General features: G+C 44.5%; 2 protein-coding genes and 1 long non-coding RNA gene across 20 annotated transcripts in view; 1 reads left to right on the forward strand and 2 right to left on the reverse strand.

Moving 5' to 3' along the window:
• TSC1 (TSC complex subunit 1) overlaps positions 1-5227 on the reverse strand; it is a 37995-nt gene extending 32768 nt beyond the window's left edge. For 12 of the 15 annotated variants that reach the window (XM_083375042.1, XM_083375053.1, XM_083375050.1 and 9 more), the window contains exons 1-2: positions 5105-5227; positions 4895-5005 (exon numbers count right to left, since the gene is read on the reverse strand). The gene's annotated coding sequence lies outside the window, so the exon portion shown is untranslated. Of the gene's footprint in view, positions 1-3328; positions 3419-4894; positions 5030-5104 lie in introns of those variants that run through there. The other 3 variants (XM_083375054.1, XM_083375049.1, XM_083375055.1) reach the window with 2 other exon arrangements.
• A 317-nt stretch (positions 5228-5544) lies between these two features.
• GFI1B (growth factor independent 1B transcriptional repressor) lies at positions 5545-14806 on the forward strand. 4 transcript variants are annotated; one of them, XM_083375177.1, is made up of 7 exons: positions 5545-5673; positions 10482-10610; positions 11383-11541; positions 11702-11940; positions 12720-12857; positions 13634-13799; positions 13941-14806. In XM_083375177.1, the coding sequence occupies exons 2-7, from the start codon at positions 10493-10495 to the stop codon at positions 14117-14119; spliced, it is 999 nt and encodes a 332-aa protein (XP_083231303.1). In that variant the 5' UTR covers positions 5545-5673; positions 10482-10492; the 3' UTR covers positions 14120-14806. The 4 variants fall into 4 exon arrangements, with proteins under 4 accessions (XP_083231303.1, XP_083231305.1, XP_083231302.1 ...); XM_083375179.1 differs by lacking the exon at positions 5545-5673 and adding an exon at positions 5944-6072; XM_083375178.1 differs by lacking the exon at positions 5545-5673 and adding an exon at positions 9808-10024.
• Positions 10607-13711, reverse strand: LOC310647744. Its single transcript, XR_014493926.1, has 4 exons — positions 13000-13711; positions 12731-12892; positions 11752-11930; positions 10607-11114 (listed from the first exon to the last, which is right to left on the reverse strand). It is a non-coding gene; the product is annotated as an uncharacterized lncRNA (long non-coding RNA).
• Positions 14807-18021: the final 3215 nt, after the last annotated feature.

Genomic DNA, 18021 nt, shown 5'->3' on the forward strand with positions numbered 1-18021 from the left:
TAATTGTGGTTAACATTAATCTTGGTTAGGGTGGTATCTTTTATGGCGTGTATGAGATAAAGCATGTTGTATAAATGCAACCTGATTTATTTGTTCAGGATACAAGGTTCACGCAGATTAATTTAGCAATTAAGTTAATGATCTCTAATTCATCTTTTTAAAAAATTTTTAATGTCTGGCAATAATCGTGACACTATAGATAATGGAAGAAGCAACTGAAGGCCAGCTGGAGAGATTTTGGAACTAGTACTGTAGTTCGAATTCATGAATTTACATAGGGAAAGAATGATAATATGCAATGCTTAAATCTACTGCTTTACTATATAGTATTTTCGTTTTATTTTCCTACTTCTGCAGAAAGATAACAAAGCCAATTCCTGCCAACTTGCTCACATGGCAGACGTCCTAAAAACAGGTCAAGGCTTTTAAAATTAGTAATATTATTTGCCCATCGCTTAAAATGAGATATTTTTTTTTTCTCTCAGCTGAGGGGGGTGGTAGGATTGGGTATGTAAAATAAACGAATAACATAAATGGAAATTATTCCATTTCAAAACAACACTTTTCACTGAATTTGGATCTTTGAGACCGTACTTTTGAGGAGCTTAAGAATTTAGAGAGCTTTGTAAGCTCAAGGTCTTAAGAGCTTTTTCTGCCAAATCTAAATCAGACATGCACACAAACTGTAGATAACTAGACCGTTTCACCTTGAAGCAGTAGCATGCACTAAACAAAGAATTCAAATGAAAATTAAACTAAAATAGCCCCTTTAAAAAAGCCTCCACGAATCTACCCCTCCTAGGTCAGCCAACATGATTTTTCAAAATAAAGAGGGGTTTTTTAGAAAAAAGAAAAAAGGGTTCTGTATTAATCAACTGTTTTTGAAGTTCTATTTAGGCGAAACAATTCCTCTTTCCTTTTAAATAAATACCAGATAAACAACACAGGGGCAGGGAGAAATCAGAGTTTGGAAAGGACCAGTGTTAGACCAACAAATGAAAGCAATCCTGATAAGATATTCATCCATAACTGGTAGAAGAGGAGTGAAAAATAGTATTATTATTATTGGACTTTCAATGGCTTAAATGTGACTACTAACGCCACTCCAGGTTTAGATCAAGAAAATATTTGAATAGCCAGTTTCCAGGAGAAAAAAAATAGCATAAATCAAAGAGTGGGATTAATTTGTTAAGCATAGCTGGCTGGCCCTTTTTTCCCGTTTTAGGGTTAAAGAGTTCCTCTTTAAGTTCTTCTTCCTTACTCACTCCCCCTACCATTTCCACCTCACATGCTGTTTATTGTAACAAAGATGAATAAAACATAGGGCCGTTTGTATTTACCTGTAGCTTTTTAACGACACCTACTGCCTTCTGCAACAATCATCACCCTAATCATTTTACCTACTTATCCTGCAATAGCTGGAAGACACCAGTGTGGGGACTCAAACAAGCCCGAAGCTCAGAGCTTCACAAAGACAACCCCCCCAAGCTCCATTTTGAATGGATTGCATTAAAAAAAAAATCCTTTATATGCAACAAAACCCAATAAACACCTTTTTTTCTCCTTTCTTCCTGACTTTGACTGCAAACTCTCTTTTGAATTAAAAGGGAAGATGATCTAGAAATATCATTTGATACCCTTCAAAGGGGAGTTGTTCTGCCATTCACTGGGGGGGGGGGAGGATGTTGCTTTTCTTTCCCAGGCCCTGCATCCCTCCCAGCCTCCTCCTTTGCCCCCCCTCCCCAAACCTGACCTTTGCCCCCTCCCCATTTCACCTAGCTCATCCCATATCTCCCTCCCAGATTTTTTCTCTCTTTTAAAAGATAATCCTGCTACCCCCTTGCACCCATTAGATGCCTAAAAATGCAGGCTTCAAGAGAAACCCCTCTCCAGATTTGGACTACAACCCCCCCACTTGATTGCTGGTTTATGAAACGGGGTCCATTCCTTCCCCCCAACTTCACCCATCCAGCCCCTTGGATTATATACATTATTCAGCCCTTCATCAACTCTGCACATAATTCTAATATGGTGATCCTAGACAATATATCTCATAATGTATATAAATATATGTATCATAATCTATAATACATACTAACCCGCCCAGCCCCTTTCATTAACTCTGCTTATTCTATTAAGATGACTAATCCTAGATAATATGTATCAATGTATATCAGTGTGTGTGTAGTGTATGTATATGTATGTATGTATGTATGTATGTATATAAGGGGACGTGGTGGCTCAGTGGGTTAGGACGCTGAGCTTGTCGATCAGAAGGTCGGCAGTTTGGCGGGTCAAATCCCGAGTGCCGCGTAACAGAGTGAGCGCCTGTTACTCGTCCCAGCTTCTGCCAACCTAGCAGTTCGAAAGCATGTAAAAATGCAAGTAGAAAAATAGGGACCACTCCGGTGGGAAGGTAACAGCGTTCCGTGCGCCTTTGGCGTCTAGTCATGCCGGCCACATGACCACGGAGACGTCCTCGGACAAGCGCTGGCTCTTCGGCTTTGAAATGGAGATGAGCACCGGCCCCTAGAGTCGGAAACAACTAGCACACATGTGCGGGGGAACCTTTACCTTTACCTTTATGTATGTATATATCTATTTGTATGTATTTGTTTTCTGTATGTATATGTATGTATGCATGTGCATGTATGTATGTGTGTACATATATATACATATATATACATAAGTATATATACACACGTATATACATATATGTATATGTGTATGTATATATGTGTATATATACACACACACACACACACACACAAATATATATGTAACCCACTCAGCCCCTTTCATTAACTCTGCACATAATTCTATTAAGGTAATGGCTGATCCTAGATAATAAATATATACACATATACATATATTGTCTATAACATAAACGCTACTCAATAGGCACATTTATATTATAGACATTATTAGATGTACTATCTAGAACCGCCCCTTACCTTAATAGAATTATATGCAGAGTTGATGACAGGGGCCGGGTGGGAGAGGGGGGAGGATTAGGACCGGCCCAACGAATACATAAAACAGGTATTAATTAAAAAGAAACCCCCCCCCAAAGACCCAGCAGGCCTTTCCTGCCAGGGAGCCTCTTCCACCACGACCCTGCGGGGGAGGCCGGGCCGGGAAGCCCCCCCGAAGCAGCGTCCCTGTCCGGGGCGGGGGTCCCTCAGCCCCACGGCGAGCCCCCCCCCCGCCGCCGCCCCGCCCCACAGCTCCCCAGCCGCGCCGCCCCGCCTCCGCTCAGGCCCTTCTCCTCAGTTTCCCCGCCACGCGGCGGCCCTTCCCCGGGCCCCCTCCCGCCGCGGGGGCTCACCCCGTCCTCTTCCTCGTCCTCCTTGGCCGCCCCTCCGCTGTTTACCGTTCAAGCCTCTTCTAGTCCACAGGGCGCCGCCATCTTGGCTCCGCCACCTTCCTCCGAGCGCCGAGCGCGGATCCCTCCGCGTCCGCCCCGCCCCGCTCGCGGTGGGGGAAAGAAAAAATAGTCCCCCCCTTACACACTCCAACCTGGATGACTGCCCCCCTCCACCCCCGCCGCGACTCTTCCCCCACTCTCCTCGGTGTCCCGGGGGGGGGCGTCTCCTCACCCTTCTTCCGGCGCCCCCCGGGGGAGGGGAGGACTTCCCCGGGCTCGAGGCGCGGAAGGATCAGGCGGAGGAAAGAGCCTCGTGATGGCGAGAGGGGAGGCCGAGAAGAAGTCCCGGCAGGGAAGAGGGGGGAGGAGGAGGAGGGTCACGTGAAGCGGAGGAGAGGCTGGCGAGGGCGCTTGCGGGATGGTAAACAAGGGGCGGGGCGGAAAGGCCTCCGAGCCACGCCCACCCGGTTGCTCGTGGCAACCGGGCTGGAACCTGCTTGAATGAACTTGGCCCTTTTATGACTTGTGGACTTCCACTCCCAGAATTCCTCAGCCAGCGTATGCTGGCTGAGGAATTCTGGGAGTTGAAGTCCACAAGTCATAAAAGGGGCAAGTTTGAAGACCCCTGATTTGGGGGGGGGGAAGGTGGCAGGTCTTGCAGGACTACATGCCCCATCAGCCGCAGCCCCAGGTCCATGGGGAAGAATGCAAGGAAAAAATGACCACAACGTATACATGCAACCTCTCTTTTATCCTCCTTTGGATAAAGCACTGCTCCCCTGCCCCTCTTTCCACACACCCCCTCCCCGTCTAAAAGCATTATCCCCGGTTCCGAATTCAAATTCAGCACCACATCAAAATTCGCCTACCCCACCCACGTTAAATAAACAGGGCTATAACGTCTGATGGCCACAAGAGGGCAACAGAACTTTTGCTTCGATTTCCGCCTCTGATGCCCTCTGGAGGCCACTTGGAGCAGCGCTGGAGTGTTTTGAATTCCCAGAATTCCCCAGCCAGCGTGCACCCATCTCAAAGCTGCCAAGACTTGAGATGCACTGATTTAGGGGTTTTGCAATCCTCCTATGATAATCGTCCAGTGCTAAACTCTAAGCCTGCATTAACCTAATGCCTGGGTTCACACAACTTCTAATGCCCTGTCTAAAGAAATTACAGGTAGTCCTCGATTAATGACCGTTTCAAGTTACGATGGGCCCTCCTCAAAGCTGCTTACCACCCATGTTTGACGTCACAACAGCTGCACATATCCCTGTGGTCGTGTGGTCACATTTTCATAAAAGCAAGGCTTTATCATAAGCCACTTTTTAAATTGCCACTGAAACTACACCCGAATTGTCCAAATTTTGATCACGGGTCCGGGGGTCACGTGGTCCCCTTTTGCAACCTTCTAGAAAGCCAAATCAATGGGGAAGCCAGACTTGCTTAACAATCGTCTGACTAACTTAAAAGCAGCAGTGACTCGCTTAACAGCGGTGGCAAGAAAGGTCGTAAAACAGAGACAAAACTCACTTAGCAACCATCTCGCTTAGCGACAGAAACATCCGGCTCAGTTAGTCGTCAAAAGCCGAGGAGCATCTGGAAGAGGCGGAAATGGGGTCTTCAGCAAGAGAAACAGACAGTCTAGAAACACGAAAAATATAAATGGAAAACCAGTTAAAATGTGACATGGGGTAATAAAAATAAACAAACGCCGTAGTTTCGTGCCTTCTTGCATCTTACCGCTAGATCAACAACGAGGCATCGTTTTGCAAGCCACAAGCAACAAGTTTGCTTTTTTTCCCCCCAGCATTTGCAAATTGCGCTTATGATTATTTTCCTTTCTTTTTCTTTTTCTTTTTTTTTTTAAAAAAAATCAGTATCTCAAAAGAACACTCCACCAAAAAAACCAAAAAACAGCCAAGCACCGAATAATCTGCGGAAGACGACTGGCTACTTCTGGGTTTGTGCAATTGAGCAATGCAAAAATGTTCGAAGTCTGGCTTGTTTTGATAAGCAAATGCTGTCAGGGGTTTGGCTCTCCCATTGGCTGGGGCCAGATTTTGACACGAATAATCTGATTGAAAAATCAGGGAGGGGAATGCAAGGCCCCCGGTGGGGAAGGGAGAGGGAGAAGGGGAGAACCCAACCCAGGGGTGAAATAGACAAGAGAAAGGGATCTACCCTTGCTAGATAACAGGAGTGTGGAAAACTTAGAGACACACACACCAGCTAAGGGAGCTCAGAATCATCACAACCCACCCTGGGAGAGAACTTTTGAGGCTAAACTTCTACAACCATCCTCTTAGCAGGTGATTTCCCTTTTCCAAAACAGTTTTTTTTAAAAAAAATATATGAAGAAAATCTAAATTTTCCTGCATTTACCTCTTTTTGCAATAAGAAATAAGCATGCAGGAATATTTTGTGAAAATTAGGCAAAGGGGGGTTATTTTTCCTGGATAGTTTAATCTCTCTCTCTCTCTCTCTCTCTCTCTCTCTCTCTCTCTCTCTCTCTCTCTCTCTCATTCATTCTCTCTCTCACACACACATTCTCCCTCTTTCTTTCTCAGACACACACACACTTTCTCATTTCTCTCTCTCATTCTCTGTCTGTTTCTCCCTTTCACGCTTTCTCTCCCTCCAATTAAAAAAAAATAATATTTCTTTTTAAGAAGTTCTATGAGAATCCCCTGCAAGAAGATTGCATTAAGGTAAAAGTCGCCCGCTTGGAAATTAGGAAGGTAGCTGTGTCATAGGTAGATTTCTTTGGGTGCTTCTGTAAATTAAGGTCCTTGGTTTGGGTAGAGATGGGAAGCAAATTCATTTTCATTATTTCGTAAATTGCTTTGGGACCCTTTGGGAGGAAGGAACAGAAGATGGAAAAATGGTTTGAAATGAACAAATGAATTAAGGAATGCTGTTGATAGCTTGGCTAACATTTGCTGATTGCTGGAAAGACAGAATAGGACGAAGGAGTCTAAGTGTGTTTGTAGCAAAGAAACCTGGCTTGTAAATTAATTTTGGATTTTAAAAAAAGCCTTAAATCTGGTATCAGGAACTGGGAAAATTTGCAACTACTGATAGATAGCTAAGGAGTCAAGTTTTCCATAGCATATCCGGATTTCTGCAGCTCAAAATCTGATAGCTCCACCTTACATTATTATTTCTGGTTTAGATTTTTCTGAGAGGTGAGAGAGAAATCTTTTTAGGAGTTTATTTACATCTGTCTTATCGTGTGCATGTTTAAAAGCATGTACGACTGCTAAGAGGCTAAACTTGGAAAGTTATTTTTGCTACCCTTAACCTTTCCATTGAGGTGGTTTTGCAGTTAATTTTGCTACATTGCTACGGTATAGAAATTAAATTATTATTATTATTATTACATCCAACCATTGCAGTAATCCCCGGGACCTAGAGTTAATTTTATTCTTGATCCTTTGTTTGTTTTAAAGGTTTAGCATAAAATGTTGACCTCCAGGCCTGTAATGGGTATGAACCCAAAGAAGTGAATTTAATAAGAATGTGCATATCTTGTATTTCTGCTAAATATACTGCTCAAAAAAATAAAGGGAACACAAAATAAGACATCCTACTATTAAATACAGTACATTGTGTTGTTTAAGTGTTCCCTTTATTGATGGGTTGGTGAAAGTTGTTTTTTAAAGTGTGTTTGTTGTGCAAGGCAGTTGAAATCTGATAAATGTTGCCACTTTGGGTGGGGTTAATTTTTTCATCTCCGTATTTTTGATTTCTGTGTTCTTTGGGTGTCACACAGCCAAGGTGGTGGATGAAAAATTCTTGAAGCGTTAATTAGGAATGAACAGGATAATGCAAAAATAAAAGAAAAAAAATCTTAGGGCATCGCCACTGCAAAGAATCCGAAATGCAGAAGCGAAAGTCAGAACTGTTGCAAACACCAATTTAGGCTAATAAAATCTAGCAAATGAATGAATGAATAAAGAGTGAAGAAAGAGGAAGGGTTTTTAACGAGTATCCGCTTTAAGAAATTTCAATAACATTTGGAATAAGAGTTAAGGAGCTAAGGCCTTACGCTAAGTCAGTATGAATTAAGGGGGAAAACAATCAACATCCAGTATTATGGAAACAAATCTCTTTACACACAGTTGAGTAAAAATGAAATCTGAAGAACCGGTAATTGATTGCTTATTTGCACCAAACTGCACTCATATGCTGTACTAAAAGTTTGGTTTGTATGTAAGTGTTTGGAAATGTCTTAGTGTTGCAGGAAGGCAGTTTTGTAGAAAACCAAGCTATGGCTTTAATTGCACAGAATTTAAATCCTTGCAGACTTGCCTTGCGTTTCTGCAGTTCTGCAATGCAACGTCTTGAATTTTCCTAAATTCCAGCTTCATTTCCAAGAAATCTCTTGCCTTCCTCCTATCTTAGAAGGATTAGACCATCTCCTTAAACCAAGAATAAGGTTGTTTGATTTAAGCCTGCCATGTTATGCTGATGTGCCTCATTGCTTAACAGTTTAATTAAATTAAACATGGTTTAAACTCGAGTGAAAACACTTCCTGATGCCTTCACTGCATGCACACAAAGCCAGGAGAATAACCTAACCAAGACCTTTTATATGTTTCAACTTAAAAAGGGATGCGATTTGACCAAACGGCTCTTACTCCTAAGTAAATCTTAATAAGTATGCAGTTTAATCAGCTGAAGTTTCAATACCAAACTAGGTAACATCTTCAGTACTGGAAAGGAGTGGGGTCCTTGGTGCTCTCTGAGCTTGGTGATTTTTTTTTTGCAGATGGTTCATTACCAAATGCACTGATGATGTTACCTAGTTTGGTAATGAAACGTCTGCAGGAAAACCACTCAAGCTCAGAGAGCACCAAGGATCCCTCTTACGTTTTCCTAGCTAGCTTTCTCACTCCACTCGCTGGCAAAAGTAGCTGGTCTATATTTCAAGTTTGGCCAAGATGCAGTTTTGCTCCGAAATTGAAAAGCATGCAAGAAGTGACCGTAATTTAAAGTTTGTTGGGTTGGGGGAAGGGGAGGAAAAGCAGAGATAAGCATATGGAGAAGGAGAGATAAAACATTTCTGGGTCCTGAGGACGTGAAGTTAAAGCCTTCATTCAACAGTGCAAACGGGACTTTGGTTAGAAGAGTAGAGTATTTTTTTTTTGAGTATTGGAGGCTGGAATTGGAAAATTGCAAATAGGATGCCTCACAAAAATGACACAATGGGTTGATTGGACCCCCAAATCACATTTTTTGCAGTGGCAAATATTTTTCAAAACTCTGTGTCATTTTTGCCCCCTTTTTTTCAATTCAGAAAGGGAGAGTAGAACGATTTGAAGCTTTGCTTCCAATTTCGTTCCACAGGAGAAGCTTTCTGTCTCTGCCCACTCTCCCGTGCTTGAAGATTGCTGTAATCTGGTAAGACAGGCCCAAATTCAACAGGAGAAGCTTCTTTGCCCATTCTCCCATGCTTGAAGCTTGTTGCAATCTGGAAGACAGGCCCACATTCAACAGGAGAAGTTTTCTCTTTCCCAGGAAAAGGACAGGACACACCTGCTGAATGTTTGCCTGGTTCAGAAATCCTGTCAAAGTAACGACCTTAGTCGTTACTTTGCATAGATCAGTTGCAGCAGCTCACCTTAGGACGCTACTGGGAGCTGAACCCCCAAGGCGATATTCAAATGCTCCAAATTTGGATAAATTTCTGCTCCAAATTTGGATAAATTTCTCCAAATCTGCAAGAGATCTTTGACTTTATTGATAGATATTGATAGATAGACCTTATAGATATAGATATAGATATAGATTAGATATAGATATAGATATATAGATACACACACACACACACACACACACACACACACACACACACATATCTTCCAAAGGAGGGTAGCAATCCATTCAATTAATTTCATTGCTTATCAGACAGTGGGTGACCACTTGTCAGAGATAAATTTCTACTCAGCAAAGTTTGGCGATAGCATATTCTTCCCACGCTGCTTCTGACTTTCAGATCTGGCTGGGATTGGCATCTTCAGATCGTGGTTTCTTTCCCCAGGGTTTATTCAGAAAGGGCCACCTTCAGTCCCTGACTCTGCGTGGCCTTGTGGACTGTAACCAGCCACTGAGTTTGCAAGCTTAACCGGCCTAATTTACCTTCTCCAGCATGATTGAATAAGGCACACAAACTTAAGGCTTCCCTGTTTTTCTTTGAAGAAGTTTCGCTTCTCCTCCAAGAAGCTTCTTCAGTTCTTCCTCAGAACTGAAGAAGCTTCTTGGAGGAGAAGCGAAACTTCTTCAAAGAAAAAACAAAGAAAGCCCACCTGTGGGACAACCATGACCTGGATGATCAAGAATCTCCGTAGGTGTACAAACTAAGTTTTTTTCCCCTAAATTAACCCCCACAGCAATTGTCCTTTTAACTTGTCTGGGACGGAAAACATAGATCCCCAAAGCTAAGATTGTGAGGCTACATTTTCCTGGGCAACAAAACACTAGAATTGTACCTGTGTTGTTTCTGCGGAGAGCCGCTGTAAGAGAAAACGCAAACATTCATGCAAATAAGCGAACGCTTCATGACTTTCCAGCTCGTTACGGTTTTGCATAGATTGTGCCAAAACGTTCGGAGGAAATGCAGATAGTTCTCGACTTACGGCCACGACTGACCGTTATGCAGTGAGTTTGGGCCCATTTTACCACCTCCCTCGCCGCAGTTGTTAAGTGAATCATTGCAGCAACAGAGCTGTTAAGTGAACATGGCTTTGCTTGTCAGAAGGCAGCAAAAGGGGAATCGCGTGAGCCAAGGCGCTACAACCGTCATAAATATGAGTCAGTTGCCAAGCGTCCCAACTTGGATCCTGTGAGCGAGGGGATGCCGTGACGTTCTAGGTGTGAAAAACGGTCTAAAGTCCGGGGCGGGGGGGGGGGGGTTCAGTGCCGTTGTAATTTTGATCGCTAAATGGACCGTTGTAAGCTGGGCGCTACCTGTAAAGATATAATTCAGAGGAACGTGCAAAGATTTAGAGGCGAGTTGGAGAGAGAGAGAGAGAGATGGAAGATAGGTTTATAATTCTCCTCAATTCCTCCTCTAGCTTTTACAGGCCACCTTTTTTTTCAATCTCTGATTCCCCAGGTGAACGGGAGATGCCACGCTCGTTCTTAGTGAAGAATAGGAAGCTTCACGCGCACCATGATCGCGCCGTGGATGACAGCATCCTGGTGCCCAGGTGGGAGAAAGGAATCTCAGCAGCCTTTCCTGCTGGTAGGTTGGATGAGCGAACCGCCAAGAGTCTGGAAATGGTCCTGGCCGTACACAGAGAGAAACCTATTATTCCATTTTGTTCTCCCCCCATCTCTTCTGGTTTTGTGCAAATGTCTGCGCTTTGGCTGGTCCTTCTTCCTCAGTCGACAAGTGCAAAGGAAGCCCAGTCCCAAAATATTCTGTTGGAACGGCACTTTTCTTAAGCCACTACTAAGCCATGGATCTCGGCTTTTGTGAGAAATGCGCTTATCTCCACAATTGTTCCTATTTGGGTAGACTTTAAGGACATTGTCTTCTCTCTCTTTTTTCTCTTTTGCTTTTCTCCTCTTCCTCTTCCTCCTCTTCCTCTTCCTCCTCCTCCTCCTCCACTACTTCTCCCCCTCCTCCTCCTCCTCCTCTGCCTTGGATTGGATTGGAAAATGAGGTACAAATAGCGTATTTGCAAGGCTGGACAAATTGTGATCAGAAGATTCCACTGAACATCCAAATAATATTTGGAAATGGCTGAAACAGAAATTGTCTACCGGCATAGGAAGAAAGGAGAGAATGTCCAGCACAATCAGACTTAGAAGATGCTGTAATTGGAGCCAATCTCAATCCAAGCAGCTTTGGTCTCCCCGTAGACTTGATACCTTAATCCCGTCTACCTGGCAGGGTTGACTGTCTAGTTTTATCGCTAGGGAGGTTTGTGCTGCCCCCGTCACTCCCTGGTGATTATCTGGACCGCTCTTGCTCTGAAAGTTTCATTTGTGGACCATTTTTGATATTACAGTTATTTCTGAGGACAGCGTCCCCGAAGAGAGCAAAGCCTTCCAGGCAGATAGTCCACCGTGCTGTTCTCCAAAAGAAGACCAGCATCTGCAGACAGACAAGGAGGAACATTTCCCCATTCCGAATATAACACTGACGGCTCCGGAGCAGCCAAATCAAGGTGAGCAATTCCGCCTGGGTTTCAGCATCCTGACGGACGGCATGGCCTAATAATCAATAGATTTTCCCCCCTCCCCTCCGCTTAGAACTGATGCTTAGAAACCACTTTAATGCTCTGTGATGCTCCAGTGGTTTCTGATGTTCCTCTTCTGTTGCCTCAGAGATGCCCATCCCAGCTTTAAAACCCCAAGAGGAGAAAGCTTCCACTTACTACAGCCCCAGTTTTGCCTGGAACGCCTTCCGCCCTCCGTTTGGCTACAGATCAATGACTTCCACCATGCTGGAGCGCTCCATTCATCTGTTTGGCAGCCCAATCCTTCCTGCTTCGGACCTGCCTCTCGATTACAGCATGCCGTTCTCGGCCGAGATGGAGACCTACCACTGCGTCATCTGCAACAAAGTGAGTTACTCCGAGGCTGGAACAGACAGAGGGCAGCGGTTCTCAACCAGGAGGGTCCACGAAGATGGGGGGGGGGAAATATTATGATTTAAATCTTGAGTTAGTTAAGCCTCGGGGGTCCGTGGCCACAAAAGGTATTTCAAGGGGGTCTCAATGGAGGTTGACAACCGCTGGCATGGAATACTTGGTTTGGCTGAGAGGGATTAGACCCACAAGGAGTTTGTCTCCGGCGCAGAAGCCCTCAATGTGCACGCAAAGCCACAGAGGAATAGTAATCATAATCGTAGAACCGACAAGAGGGGATAGGAGAGAAGAGAAAGAGGATCATAATAATAAAACTACAGCCGTACAACATGGGTAAATCGACACAAGAGCGTGCAGGCAGTCCTTGACTTACGACCACAATTTTGTGTTGCTAAGCGAGACATTTGTTAAGTGAATGTTACTCCCATTTTACCACCTTACTTGCCCCTATCATTATGTGAATCACTCCAGTTGATAAGTTAGCAACCCGGTTGTTAAGTGCATTTGGCTTTCCCCACTGACTTTGCCCGTCGGAAGATCACCAAAGGGGATCACGTGACCCACCCCAGGACACCGCAACTGTTATAAACACGAGTCGGTTGCCAAGAATGCAACTTTTCTCACTTGACCGTGGGGATGCTGAGATAGTTGTGCAGAAAATGGTCCTAAGTCCCTTTTTTTTGTGTAGCTTTGTGAATGGCCACTAAATGAAATGGGGTTAAGTCGAGGACTGCCTGGTCCCCTTTGCTTTCTAGATATTTTCTACCCCGCACGGCCTGGAGGTCCACGTCCGACGGTCCCACAGTGGCACCCGGCCTTTTGCTTGCAGCGTTTGTGGGAAAACGTTTGGCCACGCGGTCAGCTTGGAGCAACACGCCAACATCCACTCGCAGGTCAGGCTGGAAGCTGGAGGATCGAGAACGGGGGTCTGTGGGGGAAAACTGTGGTTTGTGCTTAGATCTTGCTTGCCTGGCTTGTCGAATAAACGCAGCCATTAAAACATCTCTACGCGGTAATTGGCCTTAGAAGGCTTACCAATTAAGGAGAACATTTGTAGCTCTCTGAGCTTGGTGGTTGTCCTTGCAGACCTAGTTTCATGACCCAAACTAGGTAACTTCATCAGTGCTAGGAGGGAGTGGGGGTTGTTGAGAGGAGGAGGAGGAGAACTATACTGGTTTTCTTGCAGACGTTTCACTATCCAAACTCGGTAAATAATAACTAGATCTCAGAATAGCAGCAAAATCTGGGAAGGAACAAAAGCAGACGTAGAACTCACGAGGAGGAGACCTTAATTCTGAACGGACATTTAAGGAAGGAAAGAAGCGAGAAGGATGTTACCTGGTACGGCTCGTGAAAAGTCTCCAGGAAAACAAACAAGCCCAGAGAGCACCAAGGTCCCCTCATTATAAGGTCTAAGGATTAGAAGCAGCTTTTTCAGGGTGGGGGGGGCAAAAATGGCTTCCTGCTCTGAAGAACTTGGTTCCCAGTTCCCACAACGGTTGGCGATATGTTTCAGCCTCCATTCCCCTCCTGTGAAATTCGTCGTGGTCTCCACAGTTGGATTCTTCCCTCAAAGGGGGGGGGGGCTTTCCTGTTGTAAGGTTCTCTTCCTCAAGCCTCCCTTTCCTCCCCCCCGCCCCCCCCACTCCATTGCTGTCCTGATCCCCAGGAGAAAAGCTTTGAGTGCAAAATGTGCGGAAAGACCTTCAAGCGATCGTCCACCTTGTCTACTCACCTGCTGATCCACTCGGACACCCGGCCGTATCCCTGCCAATACTGCGGGAAGCGCTTCCATCAGAAGTCGGATATGAAGAAGCACACCTACATTCACACAGGTGGGCAGGGAAAGCGGGGCGGGGGTTCAGTCGCCTATTTGAATCCCACTGTTGACCGGAAGCTGCTAGGGATCGGTTGTGAGCTAGGAAGCTGAGACTGGGTTTGTCTTTCTTAATGTTCCTTTTCTCTGTCCTCGCCAGGGGAAAAGCCACACAAATGCCAGGTCTGCGGCAAGGCCTTCAGCCAAAGCTCTAACCTCATCACACACAGCCGCAAGCACACTGGTTTCAAACCGTTCACCTGTGAGCTGTGCGGGAGAGGTTTCCAGCGCAAGGTGGACCTGCGCCGTCACCGAGAGAGCCAGCACAGCCTCAAGTGAAAGGGGATTCCCGTCTTGTAATTCGCTGCGGCAGATGGGTCGGGAGCGTGCAGCCCGAGAGCTGTAGGCAGTCCTTGGCCCAGACTGTAAATCCCACCCACTTTGGCTCTAGCTCCACCTGTTTTGCTTCTGACCCCGCCTACTATGGGCCTTGGCGCCATCCGCCGGTGGAAGGTAGATCTCAGATTGAATCTACAACCGGGAAGCCTTTATAGCCCATATTAAAAGCCCCGTTGGGTTAAGAGTGGTAGAAAAATAAGAAAGGAAATTCCAGTCTCTTTCACCAAGCTGAGATGTGGAGAAAAAAGGAGCGGGGATGTGAATTGGTTTGTGAGGTCTGAGAGAGAGAGAAAGAGGGCAAAAGAATCTGGATTTACCGTGTTTCTTTGGGTTTTGCAATGCAACAATGTTCAGATTAGAAGACTAAATTAACGGGAAGTGTTTAGGAGATGTTACTAAGTTAAATAGGTAAGGCAAATCTGCAAAACTACCCACAAAAAAAAAACAAATCAGACACCAGCTTTCCGTGGTTGGAAGACAAAGGATCTGGTGTTCGGGGTATTTCCATTGCTATCCATGATTTACATGATCCATTGTGCAAAGGTGTCAAGATTTTGCCTCTGTTTGAATCTCTGTTTCCTGGGGGGAAAAAACACAACCTGAAGTCAATAAATGCTGTTAACAAACTATTTGGGTCATGAAACCTCCTTTGGCATTGGTGAAAGTCATTCTTCTCAAGGTTTCACACCCCAGGACGTATTCAGACAACACACTGAACCTTTAATCCAGGCTAACACGACATAATAGATGTGTTCACACCGTAGACATGTGCAAAGAATGAAATCAGCCTGAGGCTTAATATTTCAGGCTGGCGGCTCACACTGTAAATTAGGACACAGTTTTGTTCCCGCAAACAACGAACTCAGGTTAACCAAATAAATTCAACCCACGAACATCTTATTCACTTAGCAACTGCAATGATTCATCTAACAAACACCTCGCTCACCAATGGAAATTCAACCAGGTTCGTAGAATAAACCAGGACTCTGTCTTGGACACCTGCACAACGTCACCCTGTCATTTGTCTCACTGCTTCCCCCCAGCTCCAGGTTGGGAACATGCCAATTTTTTATTTTTATTTTTATTTGGGGGGGGGAGAGAAAAAAACAGACATAAATACATGCCAGTTGCCAAGCATCTGAATTTTGATCACATGATCGGGGGGATGCTGCGACGGTCATAAGTATGAAAAATGGTCAAAAGTGCCTTTTCTCCCTACTCATCGTAACTTCGAAGATCACTGAATGAGCTGCTGAAACTTGAGGACTATCTACCTATAACTGACAGCTTGTGAGGGGAAGACAGTGGAAAGGAGTTAACAGTAAATACACAAAGACTCACACACATTGTTTTTCCTGGAAGGGCCCTCCAGCCATCACTTTGCATGACCCTGATTTGCTAACCAAAGCAGGCCGTCTACAGGGAGGTGTTGCACAAGACAAGCAAGAGTCTGGAGAACTGGTTTTTCTGCGGCTCCGGCTTGGATGAGATTTTGGCATCAGCTCCTGCCTTAGCTAACTGTCAGTCAAATGTTCCAGGGGGTGGGAATTGTTAAGGGAGGCCAACGACAAAAGAAGTGTTGTTGGAGGTGGGATTCGAATTTGCATGCTTTCTTCTGAGAAAGAAGAAGTGTGTTGATTCCCATTCATGAACCTTCAGTCCGGTGGAAGATTTTCAGGGTGGAAAAAGGCAGGGGGGGGGGTGTCCTGAAATACAGGTCTCTCTTTTTTAAAAAAAAGAAAAGAAAAAGAAAAAAGAAAAAAACAAACAATGAAAACCAAGAAAAACTTATAAAGGAGACAGGAGAAAAACTAAAGAGAAGAAAGAAAGAAAGAAAGAAAGAAAGAAAGAAAGAAAGAAAGAAAGAAAGAAAGAAAGAAAGAAAGAAAGAAGAAAGAAAGAAAGAAAACAAAGAGAAAGAAAGAGGAAGAGGAGATGAGAGAAAGAAAGAGGAGAGGAAGACAGAAGAGAGAGAGAGAAAGAAAAAGAAAAGGAAGGAAGAGAAGAGATGAGAGAGAAAGAAAAAGGAGAGGAAGACAGAGATGAGAGAGAGAAAGAAAGAAAGAAAGAAGGAAGGAAGGAAGGGAAGAGATGAGAGAAAGAAAAAGGAGAGGAAGACAGAGATGAGAGAGAGAGAAAGAAAGAAAGAAAGAAGGAAGGGAAGAGATGAGAGAGAAAGAAAGAGGAGAGGAAGACAGAAGAGATGAGAGAGAGAGAAAGAAAGAAAGAAGGAAGGAAGGAAGGAAGGAAGGAAGCCAAATGACTTTACATATACATATTTACAAATACATATTCCTGTAGAAAAAGCTCGCAAAGCAAACAGGATTGACGTGAGAAAGTGCAGCTTGGAAATCTGAAGCGGTGGAGGGGCTGGGTTGATGACCCGTGTTTGGAGTGATAAGTTTATCGGGCCTCGCCAGCTGTCAACGGTCAGAACGCCTGTTTGGGAGGAGAGGGACCATCTCCCAGGGCAAGATAGGTCAGCCTTGGCCTTATCAACCCCGGTCTGAATGAGAGTCCCCAAACACCTCTCCTTCCCCTCCACACAGGCAGATTGACAGCAACGGGGAGAGGCAATGTCAAATGCCAAATCTCTCTGCTACTCTTTTCTTCTCCCTCCCCATCCCGCCCCCCCGTCTCTCTCATTTTAATTAAGAATTGTGATGGCAATAGTAAAATCTAATACAAGTCTTCTTCCTCTTCCTCCCTCCCTCTAATTTTTATTGAGAATTTAAGAGTAAAATCTAATATAAATGCTGCTTGACAGGAGAGGAAGGAAGGGAAGGGAAGGAAGGAAAGAAAGAAGGAAAGAAGGAAGGGGTGAAGGGAAGGGAAGAGAAGGGAAGGAAGGAAAGAAGAAAGGAAGGAAGGAAGGGGTAAGGGAAGGGAAGGGAGGATAGGGAAGGGAAGGGAAAGGGAAAGGGGGAAAAAAAGAAAGATTTTTATTTACAATATATCTTTTCCTCCTCTGGAATACTCCAAGGGACTAACAATCTAATATAAGATAACACAATTTAAAAAAGCAAATAAAAATCACCTATGTAATGACAACTGCCTTACTGCCTGTGTTCCACAGTGACTGAATGATTATTTGCTGCCTGCTGGATTGAAATGGGGAGGAGGGAGGGATTAGATGGAAGAGCAGTGGATGATGGGTTTAGCCAACTGAGTGTGCTTCAATGATATGGGTTTTTTTGTTTTTTTTTCCATATGCGGGGCCTCAATACATGATGTACAAACAGCTTACAAGAAAGCTTCTTTTTTTTCGTTTTTCCAAATCATTTCCGAACAAGGTCACTTATCTTCTGTCCCAAATTTGCAGCTTTCATTTCATTTTTGGCTACGGCTAAAAAACCGGCATGCTTCTTCCTTTCTGCCCAAAGCAAACTATCTTTCAGGAGCAGGAAGTTTAAAAAAAAATAGCAAGAAAACCGCCGGGAAACCACAGCTGAATAAAGCTGTCCATCAAACGATTGTATCCCCAAGCATCCTGTGGATTCAACCTGTCAGTCACTCACTCCCAAGGCCACTGATAAATCCTTTGTGTTCAAGAAATTGGAGTGTGCAGTAACACATCATAGCGTCTGAATTTTAGTCCAGATAGTTGGATTAGAAGATCTCCAAGGGGTTTGGAAGACCTCCAAGGAACTAGAAGATGTCCAAGGGGCTGCCCCAAAGAAGAGGGAGTCAAGCTGTTCTCCAAAGCACCAGAAGGCAGGACAAGAAGCAACGGATGGAAACTAACCAAGGAGAGAAGCAACCTGGAACTAAGGAGAAACTTCCTGACAGTTAGAACAATTAACCAGTGGAACAGCTTTGCCACCAGAAGTTGTGAATGCTCC

This window comes from Vipera ursinii (assembly GCF_947247035.1).
Source record: "Vipera ursinii genome assembly, chromosome: 16".
Classification (NCBI taxonomy): domain Eukaryota; kingdom Metazoa; phylum Chordata; class Lepidosauria; order Squamata; family Viperidae; genus Vipera; species Vipera ursinii.